The 14,649-nt window shown below is 40.0% G+C and overlaps 1 protein-coding gene across 1 annotated transcript in view; it reads left to right on the top strand.

Moving 5' to 3' along the window:
* ACADL (acyl-CoA dehydrogenase, long chain) overlaps positions 1 to 14,649 on the top strand; it is a 37,112-nt gene that overhangs the window by 3,376 nt on the left and 19,087 nt on the right. The window contains exons 2-5 of the mRNA XM_014546118.1: positions 1,986 to 2,141; positions 5,098 to 5,235; positions 8,857 to 9,021; positions 14,000 to 14,066. Of these exons, the coding sequence (XP_014401604.1) occupies positions 1,986 to 2,141; positions 5,098 to 5,235; positions 8,857 to 9,021; positions 14,000 to 14,066 (526 nt within the window). The remainder of the gene's footprint in view (positions 1 to 1,985; positions 2,142 to 5,097; positions 5,236 to 8,856; positions 9,022 to 13,999; positions 14,067 to 14,649) is intronic.

The raw sequence follows: 14,649 nt of genomic DNA on the forward strand, positions 1-14,649 counted from the left end.
CAGGCAGGCAAGCAGTTAGGAGCCAGCAGTCCCGGATTGCCAGAGGGATGTCTGACTGCCGGTTTAGGCCCGTTCCCTCAGGGATCGGGCCTAAACCGGCAGTTGGACATCCCCCCCCGAGGCCCAGATTGCGAGAGGGTGCAGGCCAGGCTGAAAGACCCACCCACCCTGTGCATGAATTTCATGCACCGGGCCTCTAGTATTATATAATTTGCTTCTTTCATTTATTGATCATTTACTATTATTCAGTCTCCCCTTCTAGAAAGTAAGCCTGAAGACAGGGATCTTTGTTTTACTCACTGTTGTATCCCACACATTTTTTAAATTGATCTTCATTGTTGAAAGTATTACAGATGTCCCCCCCCTTTTTTTCCTTTTTCCCATTGGCCCCCTCCCCCCACACCTGCTTCTACCAGGCTTTCACCACACTATTGTCTGTGTCCATGGGCTATGCATATATGCATATAAGTTCCCCAGTCAGAACATTTTTTATGAAGACAAAAGGCAGACCAAGTATAGAAATTGTAGTATTAAATCTTCACAACTAAAGGTTACCACTTAAAAGTCATCTCAGATTGCATTAACAAACTAAAGCACATAAAAGACAAACCTAAAACAAAATGTATGTTAAGTGTGTTAGTCAGCTCAGGCTGCTATAACAAAATACCATAGACTGGGTGGCTTAAACAACAGAAATTTAGTTCTCAATTCTTCTAGAGGCTGAATATAGTCCAAGACCAACATGCTGGCCAATTCAAATATTAGGAAGGACTTTCTGGCTTGTAGATGGCTGCCTTCTCCCTATGTCATCATATGGCCTTCCCTTGGGGCTTTTTTACAGAGAGAGATCTTTCTCTTCCTCTTACAAGGCCATCAATCCTCTTGGGTTAGGACCCCACCCTAATGACCTCTCTGAACTAAAATTACCTCCTCAAAGCCTATCTCCAAATACCATCACATTGGGAGTAAGAGTTCCAACATATGAATTTGGGTGGCGACACAATTCAGTCTATAGTATTAAGCAAAGATACATAAAGTAGAACAAAATAATCCATTTGGGGAAGGAGGAAAATAAAAGATTGAAACAAGTTCATTGCCAATCAACAAGACTGTCTTTTCTGGACAGAGACTGAAAAAAGCAGGGTCCAGCTAAGGAAGAGAGAAACCCAAAACAGAAATTTGTGCAAAATAGGAAAACGTCCTTTGGCAATATTTGAATATATGATCAAATGGTTTTTAGATGGGAGCTTGAAAATGTAGAAAGTGATACATATATTTTCAAAACCTTTTTAAGAGTACTTTGCGGGGGAGGGGGGAATCTGAAGACCATTAAACTAAAGGAACTACATAGCATCTGATTTTAAGCTTAGTATAGGGGGAGGAGGGAGGGAAGGATCAGTTTCTGAAGACCTTGAGTAATTCCATAATAATCCTTATAAAGGTTGATGGGCATTTTGATTTAGATTTACACCCAAATTGGCTCTCTAATGTAGCAGTAGTATCAACATCATTTATATCTTATATACCTACCATTTGAAATTATATGATTCTGGATAAAATATTAATTTGGAGAGAGTTGCATTATTGTAAACATTGTACATGACATGAAGACTTAACAGTATTATTTTATTGTAATATTTGAATCTTATGTAATTTAATCTACATCATTGACAACACTATTTTACCTTAACTTATACATGTAGTTAGTTGTAGACGTGATTTCCTCTTTATGAATTGGGAAGTGAAGAGATCATTAAACAAGGGTAAATTACTTCTTAATCTCATCCAGGTAAGGTAGATCCTCTCAAAAGTGGTGATGCTCAAATTTGAGCAGGTTTGTCAAATTTCAGACTCTCCCTGTCTCTAAAGTGTCTCTGGAGGAAAAAAGATCAAGATTCCATATTGTTTTATGACATTAATTTGGGTACAAAGAGTAGCAATTTACTTAATTTTCTTAATGTACATATATTCATATTTTTTTTAAGATGTTCTCATTCTGGAGGGGAGCATCGTCTAGAAACTTCTTCTGCTAAAAAATTAACAGATATAGGAATTAGAAGAATCTTCTCTTCAGATCATGACATTTTCCGGGAAAGTGTAAGGAAGTTTTTTCAAGAAGAAGTGGTTCCTTATCACACAGAGTAAGTGGCACATTTTTCTTTAAACTAATGCACCCTAGGAGTAAAATAAGAACTATTTCATAGAATGCTGTGTGTTGTTCTATAAAAAAAAAAATATTGTGCTTAGGGCTTTATAAACCTTTTTTTACTGTTTTCAGTATAGTGCTGTAAGATTACAGGATTTTTAAGCTAGTTCAAAGCTTTGTCAATGAAATTTAAAATATACAATTCTAAAATAAGAAGGGTTGTTGGTCAAAAGGTATGAATTTCTAGGTATAAAATAAATCATGGGGATGTGATGTACAGTGTGGTGACTATAGTTAATACTACTGTAGTGCATATTGGAAAATTGATCTTAAAAGTCCTCATCACAAGAAAAAAAAATTGTAACTATGTATGGGGACAAATGTAAACTGAACTTACTGTGGTGATCATTTTGCAATATGTACAATGAATTATGTTGTACACCTGAACTAATATAATGTTATATGTCAATTATATCTCAGTTTTTTTAAATGTGAAAATCTCAAATCAATCTAAGACTAATATTTTGGAAAACCGGTGAAGTAACAATAAAATATTAGTCCATTCCATAGTCTTTCTTTTTCTGCTTCATGAATGAATTAAAATGCGTAAAAGCTCAAAGGCCAGCATAATGCAAATCTTAGTAGCCAACAGGCTACCTCAAAATATTTTTATTACTGGATGGGTAACCTCATTGACCAAAAGTTGTCATTTCTATTAAAATAGGATTTTGCTGTGTTTACAAAATTTACTCAATGCCAATACTTTCTTACAATTAGAGTGGTTTTTAAAAATTATTTAGAAATAGCCTCTATTAAGTTTTTGGTAAGACTGACCAAAACTAACTAAACTCTGGTGCCACACATAACTAGTCTTTGGGCGCTCTCCCTCCTGGGAGCAGGTGCTCTCCCTCTCCCTCACTTTCCCCTCTCCCCCCACCCCCCAGGCACTTTACTGTTAGCTTCCTCACTCCAAACTTTAAGGGCCATTCCTTTCCCTCCATAACTTGTTTCCTAAGCCCATTTCATCTAGGAATTACTTTTTCTACCTCTGTAATTTACCAAGTAAATGTTCTCTTAAAACTTTCTAATGCCACTGCTGTCCTAAAGAGCTTCGCGAGTATTGACTGAGCATGATGATGTTGATGATGATGATGATGCAGTATTTTTAAGATGTGGTGGCACTGGCAGTACAGTCAGATATCCAGGACCTAACATTGTCGTTGGCGGTTTGCCACAGGCCCCTTTCACCAGGGCCTCTTCCCAAAGGACAAATATTTACCTGCAGTTAGGCATTTAAATGTAAATATTCCAATCTCAATGATATCTGAAATAGCTAGAGTTTTCACTCTTTAAATCATAAAGTAGTTATTCTCCGAAGTTTAAATTGATGCTTCAAACGTTTGTAAAGGTAAAAATAAGCTAATTAAATGTTTAAAGACAAAAGAAATGTAGTATACTTTTCTCTCAGACAGTTTTTTGTTCCTTTTTTTACTCTTTTAAATTCCGTTCCAGAAAATTGTTGGTGAGAACTTACAGTAAAAATGATAGAAGTTGACAAGTTGGAGTTGGTAGTAAAAATATTTAGGCAGTATACAAAACACTCCAAAAAAACACATGATAATCAACTCTTTTCTTTAAAGTTTCTTGAGGTATCTGATCTGTATTTACCTTTAATTAGTATCTTTAAATAGCCCATATCTTACTAACTATACCTAACTATCCACTTTTTTAAGAAAAAATCTCAGGTTCTTTAACTACCTCCAGCTAGCCATATCTTTCCTCATCATGCCATTCTCATTTTTTTAAATTGATTTCAAGAGAAGAAGGGAGAGAGAGAAACATCAATGATGTGAGAGAATCATTGATCAGCTGCCTCCAGCACGCCCCCTACTGAGGATGGAGCCTGCAACCTGGGCATGTGTCCTTGATCAGAACTGAACCTAGGGCCCTTCAGTCCACAGGCCGATGCTCTATCCACTGAGCCAAACAAGCTAGGACCCATTCCCATTTTTAAAAAAGAAAATCAGAGGTTGCACAATCTTAGGCAAACCTTTAACCCTTTCAGAAGTTCATTTGACAGAGCTATGCTGCAAGGTGCTTCTCTCCTCTGCTTTCCTACTTAAACTGTCAGTCCTTATATGTGCTTATCCCACGATTCAGCACTTTAAGGAAATATGCAGGAGGCAGTTGCCTTTACAGGGCAGGTTGGGCAAATTCCATGCTTATTTACACAACCACCTAAGGGTACCAGCTGAGAGAGACTACACCCGTGAATATGCCTGGATGCAATTTGCAGGCCCAATAAACAGTAGGTGTTAGGACTATAGGGCAATATAATCCTTAATGGCCATTTGTAAACGTTCCACCAAAGGCCAGGAAAAGCTTGCTGGACACCAGGAGTCAGACCATATAAGGAATGGAAAGTGTCCTGAAGACACCGGATCTCACACCTCCATTCCATCCGCATTCCCCGCCCACCACCTCAGCCCCAGACCCACTGACAACAGTTTCCCAGTGACTGCACATAGGATGAAACTCCAGCTCCTGGGTGCTGCCATCATCGACCCCATGTCCTTGCGCTCCGTGTTGTGCAGCCCTTCCCTTTGGATATCCTTTCCCGCATCCCCTTCCCTTAAATAAATTCAATTTTTCTCTATCCACCATCTGAGATGGCTATTTAGCCTGCCTGCGTACCACCATATTAACCTTTCAGTAAGGAGAGGGAGCAGGTGAAAAAAAGTGGCAAAAATGAAGAAGTAAAGAAGAGAACAAGGAGGAGGAGAAATAATAAACAAGTCAGATGCAAATAGAAGGGTAGGGATGACGCCAACAAAATTACCTTAAATTAAAAGGGCATTTCTGCACAAAATTGTTCATGAATTTCAGTGGTCACTTTTTAAAATCATATGAAAAAAAAGCTTTTCTGATTTTCAAACGTTTCTTATTTGCAGATGGGAGAAAGCTGGAGAAGTGAGCAGGGAGCTTTGGGAAAAAGCCGGAAAACAAGGACTGCTCGGGGTCAACATAGCAGAGCAGCATGGCGGCATTGGTGGGGACTTGTACTCCGCAGCTGTGGTTTGGGAGGAGCAGTAAGTACGGGGACCCTGGAAGTTAAGTCTTGTTTGTAAGCACATTGCTCACTTTTCTGAAATGATAAAGAATGCGTTCTAATCTTTTTCTGAGATTGAAATTTCAATGTAAAATGTGAAGGTCTACACTGCCCACATACTCTTGCACAGTTTTTAAATGGGGGAAGGTAGGACAATTTGCTTTTATGTTCTTTAAATGGGTGCTGTTGAAAATTAAAGACAGAGTTTCATTTCTAATTGACCCATTTGGTTATTGTTATCTCTCTTAAAAGATACTTGAAAGAGAATAGAAGAGTGGAAAAATATTTCCATCAAGTATACTAAAAGTTTACAATACAAGTATTTTTGGTTGATAAATGGGCAAAATATTTAAACCAACAATTTAGCAAAAAAAGAAATGTAAATAGGCTTTTTTTCTTAGGTGAAAAAAAGCTCAAGGACTAGTAGGAAGATGGTGGCATAGGTAAACAAATACCTGTACTCGCTGCCTCCCACAACCACATCAAAATTACAACTAAAATACAGAACAACTATCATCCAGAACTGCTGACAAGCTGGCTGAATGGAAGTAAAGAAGAAAGCACACTGAAACTGCTAGGAGGTGCAGAGACCAGAGAGGGCTGCTCCAGCACCCACATGAGCCGCTTTGTTAATTGGGAGGGAGATCCTCTCTGCGGAGGCCGCCCAGGGAAGCAAGGGGTTCCAAACCCACACCCGAACCCCAGCCCAGGGTCCCAGAGCTGGGAAAAGAAGTCCCTATGGGCTGTAAAAACCAGTGCAGATTGGGGCTCAGTGAAACAGAGGCTGCTGGAGACTCAGCTATTCCTCTTAAAAGGCTGGCACCACGAACTGAACTTACAAGGTCCTGCTTCCTCTGAGGCTCTGGGGAACACAGACACATATGAAGAGGGACTGGATTGTCTGGCATCGGGGCAGGAACTCGGGGGTGGCTTTCTCCCAGATGGAGGTGCTCGCAGGGATCATTGTTCCTGTGCTGGGACCTCCCCAATGGCAGGGATGACTGGCAGCCATTTCTGTTTGCTCTGCCCCAGTGATTCCCTAAGACCCCCACCTCATCCAGTTTACAACCACATCCAAGCTGTGTGCAGCAGCTGTTGCATATGAATGGCCTGTCCTTGTTCAAGTTAAAATCTCAAGCAAGCTGCAGCTGGGTCAGGGAGCCACAAACCTATCAATAAAAGGCCCAAGACCTGGCACCAGCACCAGCCTGCCTTGCTTCACAGCTGGGTCTCATCTGGGCACTTCCAAACCTGATACAAAGAGGAGGAATCTGCAGATCTCTCTGTAGCTCCTGCTGGGTGGTTCCAGGCAGTGGCTGACTTTGCACCTCCCTGGAGATCCAAGAGCTAGTGTACCCAGTGGTCAGTGTCAGACCATATCAGATTACAACTCTACACATCCATAAGCAACACACTCAAGGGGCTGACTCAGTGAGCACCAAAGCCCCACTGAAGTAAGTCCTGCTCCATAGGGGTGTCTCCTGCACAGCAGCTCTCCCATTATAGTAGCAGCTGGTCCTCACAGCCAATTGGCCTGGAGATCAATTCCTCCCAGGGACACCCACAGCAATCAAGTCTCAACTACAACAAGACTGTGCTCACAGCCCACAAAGGGGTGCACCTAGAGCTCCCAGCTCAGGTGACTGGGGAGGCTGAGCCACTGGGCCCCATAGGATACCCACTACACAAGGCCACTCTACAACTCAAGGAGACATGGCAGCTCTACCCAATACATTGAAACAAACACAGGGAAGCAGCCAAAATGCAGAGACAAAGAAACATGTCACAAATAAAACAAATGGAAGAAAGCAAACTACTGGATACAAAGTTGAAAAACTTGGTTATTCAAGAATCTTCTAGAAACCTTCAAAAAAAATGGAAAAGGACCAGTCAGAAATTAAGTATACACTGACTAGAATAAAGAATAATATGTAGGGATTCAACAGTAGAGTAGAGGGTTCTGAGAATCAAATCAATGATTTGAAATATGAGGAAGCAAAAAAAAAAACACCCAACCAGAAGAGCAAAAAGAATAAAAAAATATGAAGATAGTATAAGGAGCCTCTGGAACAACTTCAAGCATACCAAAATCCAAATTATGGGGTTGCCAGAAGAAGAGAGAGAGCAAGATATTGAAAACCTATTTGAAGAAATAATGACAGAAAACTTCCCCTACCTGGTGAAAGAAATAGACTTACAAGTCCAGGAAGCACAGAGAGTCCCAAACAAGAGGAATCCCAAGAGGACCACACCAAGACACATCATAATTAAAATGCCAAGGGCTAAAGACAAAGAATCTTAAAAGAATGCCCATGTTGAAGGGCATTCTTTAGGAAGAGGAAGAGGAAGAAGAAGAAAAAGAAAAAGATTAAAAATGGCAACAAATACATACCTATCAACAATTGAATCTAAAAATCAAAATAAATGAATAAGAAATTTAATGAACAGAATAAATTGGTGAATAAAATAGAATCAGAGGCATGGAAATGGAACAGACTGACAATTCTCAGAGGGAAGGGGGTGGGGGTGGGAAGAGATTAAACAACGATCTTATATGCATATATATGCATATATGTGTATATGCATTACCTCTGGACACAGACAATAGGGTGGTGAAGGCCTGGGGCAGGGCGGGAAGCAGATGGAGGGGGGAAATGGGAAAAAAAAGAGGGATATCTGTAATAGTCTCAACAATAAAGATTTTTAAAAACACATAAAGACATTACAAGAAAAATAACAAAACAAAACAAAAAAGTTCATCCTTACTACCATCAAATGTAAATTAAATTAACTGGGAGTATCTACAAAAGTTAGTAAAAACGAAAAATTGTAATACCCAATGCTAACAAAGTTGCAGTGAAAGTGGCACACTCATATACTCTTGGTGGCATTATAAAGTAGAACAATATATGTTTGGCAGATTAAAAATATGGATACATATAAAAAATGAAAATATTTATGCTCTTTGATCTAGGATGCCACTATGGGGAATTTAACTTAAGGAAATAATGTAATGGAAAAATATATCAGATATGTAGAGAAATAATTAATCATGTTTGATCATAATCCCCAAATTTGGAAGCACTCTAAATGTCTGGCAGTGAAAGAATAAAAAAGGTAAATTGTAGTACATAAACAATTTGTAATATTTTGTAGCTATTAAAGATTATTACAACAACTATGTAAAAAATGAGATTTTTTTCCTATAATTTAAAAAGACAGCTAAGTGCAAAATTCATGCCATGACTGCAGCTATATTAGAATTTATTGTTATGATAAAGGTAATTTGACAAAATGAAGATAGTTGCTGTGTTAGAGAATACAGTTGTAGGTAATTAATATTTTTAATGTTTTATCTTTTAATTCACTAAATGTGTTCATTGAGCTTCATTAAAGTACTTTTATTATGTTAGAACCAGAAATGAAAAGAATAGTAAAAACTAAGAAAATCTTCAGGAACTTTATTGGTTTGGGAGGAGACAGGGTATTGTAAAACTAAGCCCTTTAATATTATATTGTTGTTTTAATTGAAAATCAAAGAAACTAAAAACAGAACAAAATAACTATTCTGTGCTTTAAATTTTCTTTTTTCTTTTTTAAGAGCATATTCGAATTGTACAGGCCCAGGTTTCAGTCTTCATTCAGATATCGTCATGCCCTATATTGCAAACTATGGCACAGAAGAACAGATTAAGAACTTCATTCCCCGGATGACTGCAGGGAAATGTATTGGTGCCATAGCAATGACAGAGCCTGGGGCTGGAAGGTAAATGATCAGTCAGTTGGTTTTGAAGTCTAAGGAAGCAAAATATTTTCTACTTGCTTTATATAAAACTCTGAGCAATATGCTAGGAGGAATACAAAGATGAACACAGCATAATTCACACCTTCAAGTAACTTCAAACTCCAATAGGAAAATAAGGCCTTATATACACACTAGAGGCTCAGTGCAAAAAAATTTGTGCACTCGGAGGGGTCCCTCAGCCCGGCCTGTGCCCTCTCGCAGTCTGGGACCCCTTGGGGGATGACCACCTGCTGGCTTAGGCCCGCTCCCCAGGGGATTGGGCCTAAGCTGTCAGTCAGATATCCCTCTGGCAGCCCGGGAGACCTCGGGGGATGTCCACTTGCCAGCGGGGAGCAGCCCTAAGCTGCAGTTGGACATCCTTAGTGCTGCTGAGGAGGCAGGAGAGGCTCGGTGGGGGGTCCTGTTGGGGTGCCTGGCCAGTCTGGGTGAGGGGGTGAGGGCCATTTTCAGGCTGGCTAAGCCCCCCAGCGGGGACCCTCACCCCATGAGGGTGTGGCCAGCCTGGGTGAGTGGCTGATGACTGTTTGCAGGCTGGTCACAGCTCCTTGAGGGTGGGGGTCCCTGCTGGGGTGCCTGGCCAGCCTGGGTGAGGAGCTGATGGCTGTTTCCAGGCTGGCACAGCCCCTTCAGGGTGGGGGGTCCTGTTGGGGTGCCTGGCCAGTCTGGGTGAGGGGGTGAGGGCCATTTTCAGGCTGGCTAAGCCCCCCAGCGGGGACCCTCACCCCATGAGGGTGTGGCCAGCCTGGGTGAGTGGCTGATGACTGTTTGCAGGCTGGTCACAGCTCCTTGAGGGTGGGGGTCCCTGCTGGGGTGCCTGGCCAGCCTGGGTGAGGAGCTGATGGCTGTTTCCAGGCTGGCACAGCCCCTTCAGGGTGGGGGGTCCTGTTGGGGTGCCTGGCCAGTCTGGGTGAGGGGGTGAGGGCCATTTTCAGGCTGGCTAAGCCCCCCAGCGGGGACCCTCACCCCATGAGGGTGTGGCCAGCATGGGTGAGGGGCTGATGGCTGTTTGCAGGCTGGCCACGGCCCCCAGCCACCCAAGCTCCTAGTGGAGGATGGCTGGAAGCAGGTATCTGGGATTTATTTTTCTTCTATAATTGAAACTTTGGTGGCATGAGCAGAGGCTGCAGCTGGCTCAGGGCAGGTGGGAAGCCTTGCTTCCTCAATCGCCCAGGCAACCAAGCCTCCTGCTTGCTCCAGCTCTGTGGCTGCCAGCCACCATCTTGGTTGGGTTAATTTGCATATAGTCGCTCTGATTGGCTGGTGGGCGTGGCTTGGGGCATAGCGAAGGTATGGTCAATTAGCATCTTTGTCTTTTATTAGTGTAGATAGCTACAAAGCTGATTGTAATATCTGCTGTGCTTGAGATCTTATTTACATAATGCAATGCAAATAAAATGGTAGGATGTGAGTTGAATTTGGGACATAATGAATTTTAGAGGTAGTGGGAAATTCACATGGAAATTTTCAGCAGGTTTTCAAAATACGGATTTAGAACTCTGGATACAGGCTGGAGTGGCGATAGGTTTTAAAAGCCATTCATAAAAATGAATACGTTTATTTACTCAGTCATTTGACAGTTACTTAGTAAGACCCCTTAGGGTGCCATGTATATAGTGGTGAACAAAACAGATGCAGCCTATGTCCTTATTGAGGTAAAAAAACAAATAAACAGATATATTCACAATTATAAATTGGGATAAATACTAAGTACTGTGAGGAAAACAAGGTACTATGCTAGAGACTAATGGTGCATGTGTGCTTGGTAGGGAAGGGAAAAACAAACTTAGATATGAGAAGTACTTTTATTATGTTAGAGCCAGAAATGCTAGAGAAAGCCTATAGAAAGTTGTTATATTGAGCTAGTCAGTTGCTCAGTGGTTAGAGCATCTACCTACAGATTGAAGGGTCTCGAGTTTGATTTTGGTCAAGGGCACGTACCTTGGTTGCAGGCTCGGTCGGGGGACGTACGGGAGGCAATCAATCTCTCTTGCATGCCTCTCCCCTTCCTTTCTATTCTCTCTAAAAAACTAATGGGGAAAAAAAATACCCTTAGGTGAGATTAACAGGAAAAAAAAAGTTGCTATATTTACACTGAGATCTGGTAAATGAAAAATAACCAGTTATTCAAGAACGAGGAGAAAAGCTTCCACATGGTGGAACCGGATTTTAAGGAGTAAAACAGAAGGGTGGAAAGCTTGGATATTACGTTTGCCTTGAACCTGTAAAAAAAAAAAAGAAAAAAAAAAGTGGCAACAGAGAGGATTGATTTTGAAGGAAATCTAGCCAAGTGTTCCGTCATGAGCACAGAAGGAAGTGAGTTTGAAAAGACAGTAGGATAGGAGTGAGGAGTTAGTAATGTCAAGGCCACAAAGAGGTTGAGAGCTGAGAAAAGGTCATGGGAAGCTACTGGTGATCTTTGGTTGTGATTTCAGTAGAGGAAGGGCAGAAGTCACTTTGGAAGGTGTGATATGGGTATTGAGAAACAGGCAGAGAATAGAGACTAATCTTTTTCTGTTGGGCAGTAAAAGGAAGTGTAGAGAGGGGACAGTAGTTTGACAAGCCGGCATGGTAAGGGATATGTTTTATGTTAAAGAGAGCGGTGACAAAGAGGCCAATGGGAAACAGGCAATGCAGAGGAAGAGCGTAAAGGTGTGGCAAAGCAGAATGGAACATCTCAGACTTGTTTCTGCCAAGCTCAGGCTGTAATATTTTAAATTTTCTCTTTTGATAATGCTATTTATTTTTATTTATTTTTAATCCTCACCTGAAGATATGTTTTTATTGGTTTTTAGAGAGAGGAAGGGCGAGAGAGAAACATCAATGTGAAAAAGAAACATCGATCAGATCAGCTGCCTCCCATACGCGCTCTGACTCGGGGATAGAACCTACAACCTAAGTATGTGCCCTGACTGAGAATCAAACCCACAACCTTTTGGTGTATGGAATGACGCTCCAACAAATTGAGACACACAGCCAGGGCTATTTTTAAATGTCAATATTCGTAGTGTCATTTGGCAATATGCCTAAATTGTATTTATTTTTCTCAGATATAAATCTATAATTATAAGCCAATACTGATACTTAATTTTGCCAAAATAAAAGGATTTTGACTATTTCTTTTGCCTAAAAATGTGACACACAGAAGTAGTAATTGAATCTTCTTCCTTTGCTTTTAAGATAATTCTCTAAGATAACTGGCTGACTGCCCAGTATTCTGATGCATCATACTTTCTATGTTCCAATTCCAACCTACCTCATGTTAGAGGCAACACAAAATGAGAGATCTTGATTTAGCTCCAACTGAACTCATACAAACAAAGGCTTGCTTGATTCTTGTTTATTTAGATTATCTGTCCTTATCTATGGTTATTAATTCTGAAGGAAAGTGAGAATAAGAATGGAGAAAAAAGAGGCAGTGTTTTTTGGAAGTTTGTGAGAGTAATGGAAAAATAGTCAATCAGCTTGTTTATTTAGAGATAAGAAAAGGGGCCATGTGGGCAAGAGAATGCAAGAATGGAGAAAAGCCGCACATGAAGAAGATTAAAGTTTTGAGGAATTACGGTGAGAAATAAAGCAAGAGCATATGGGAGGGAAAGAGTAAAGAAGATGGGACATGGTTCATTTCACCTGCTTTCAGAGATGCAGGCCACTCTTGTTTTCTTGCTGTGATTTGGCTTTCACAGAAAAAGGTTGCGTTTGCTAAAAATCCCTGGCCCTTTCCCCTTCCGCATACATAGCAAACTCCATTATGTATAATTATGTACATTTGTACTTAAACATTTCATATGCTTTCATGCTGATTTTCTTATTTGGCTATCATCATAATCTCTGTAAAATATAGAGATAGTGTGATCCTTCTGTAGAGAATCCACCTCTTGCCTCTTCCAACTTCTGGTGGCTGACGGCATTCCTTGCCTTGCCATATAGCTCCAGTCTCTGCTTCTGTAGTCACGTTGGCTCTCCGCTTCTGTCAGTGTAATCTCGCTCTGCGTCTCTCTCATTAGAACATTTGTGATTGCATTTAGTGTCCAGCTAGGTAATCCTCATCTCATGTTACATAACTGCAACACCCGTTTTCCATATAATGTAACACTTGCAGATTCCAGGGATTAGGACCTGCCCTCTTTGAGGTCATTAGTCATTATAGGATATTTGGAACTGGAAGCTACCTAAACATTCAACAAGAAGAGATTGTTTTTTAAAAAAACATTGTAAATCCATAGGATGAAATTCTATGCTGCTAATAAAATGTATCTTATAGAAAAACATTAGATATTATTAAGAGATCAAAGTTATATATATGGTTCCATCTGTTTTCCTGGAGAAATACTGAAAGAATATATTTTTTTAAATGTTCATTCCAGGAAGCAAAATTATTTATTAAATTAATTTCTCCTTTGTCTAGAATATTGTCTGTATTTTTCATGTATTAATCATGAATATTTGTTTATATTATTAAAAATATAAATTATTTTATATTTAGAAAAATAGTCTACTTTGAGAGGAGGCTTGTTAGGAGAAGTGGCATTTGAAACAATCTTTTAAATAGCTAAGCTTTTGATGAATAGAGGTAGGGAAAGGAAGCAAGGTGAATAGAGGCAAGCACAATATGGCAAATGATCTCAGGGATATGGTGGGCCTTGAAAAGTCACCTGAGGCCAATTTAGGGATCTAGAATGCTTATTGGGCCTTGTTGTGCTCTATAATATATGGCTAGTTTATGTATTTTTAAATCACATATTTATTTGTATAAATGATTAAGCATATATCAGATATGATTTTAATGCATTTGTGGTTTCATACTTCAGAACAATTTTTATAATTGTGTAACCAGTTTGAATTTTCATGTTATATTCATACTTACCTAACAACATTGGCATAATTCAATTTTTATTAGCTAATGAAATTTTATCATGTTGTTTTTTTTCCCCAATTCCAGTGATTTGCAAGGAGTAAGAACACATGCTAAAAAGGATGGAAGTGACTGGATTCTTAATGGCAGCAAGGTGTGTATAGAGGGGCATTCATAGCCCTTCTCTCCAGAGTGATGCCATGGGTGACAGTGTCTCAAAGACTATTGATTATTGATTATATCTAGGGAGGCTCACACAGGAACTGAGATTATTTGAGTTAACACAGGAATTGAGTTGTTGTGTTTTGGAAACAGAATTTTGCAACATTTATATTATATAAGATCTGTTCCATTTCTGTGTTTCATTTTGCACACCCCCTCACTCATATAGAAAATACTGTTTTTGATTCCAAACAACCCTCATCAAACCAGAAAAGGGGAAGGTAAGGCTCACATTGTTCAAATATGGGACTAACTATAGCAATGAATTTGATGTTGATGAGAAACTGGGGAAAACTCTTTCCTGTATTATCAGGAAGAGTTTCAAAAGATCTTAGGAGAAAAAGATACCGTTGATCGAATTTGAGAGCCCTTCAATCCTTCTGAGAGCCCATCAACCTACGATAAAATTGAAAAGCTTCTCCAAGTAAGGTTACACACAGGCTCCAGGGTAAATATATCCCTTAGAATCTAATGTCACTGATGACAGGATTTGTTTACCTAAAACTGTCTAGTAT

This window comes from Myotis brandtii, unplaced genomic scaffold, assembly GCF_000412655.1.
Source record: "Myotis brandtii unplaced genomic scaffold, ASM41265v1 scaffold43, whole genome shotgun sequence".
NCBI lineage: Eukaryota > Metazoa > Chordata > Mammalia > Chiroptera > Vespertilionidae > Myotis > Myotis brandtii.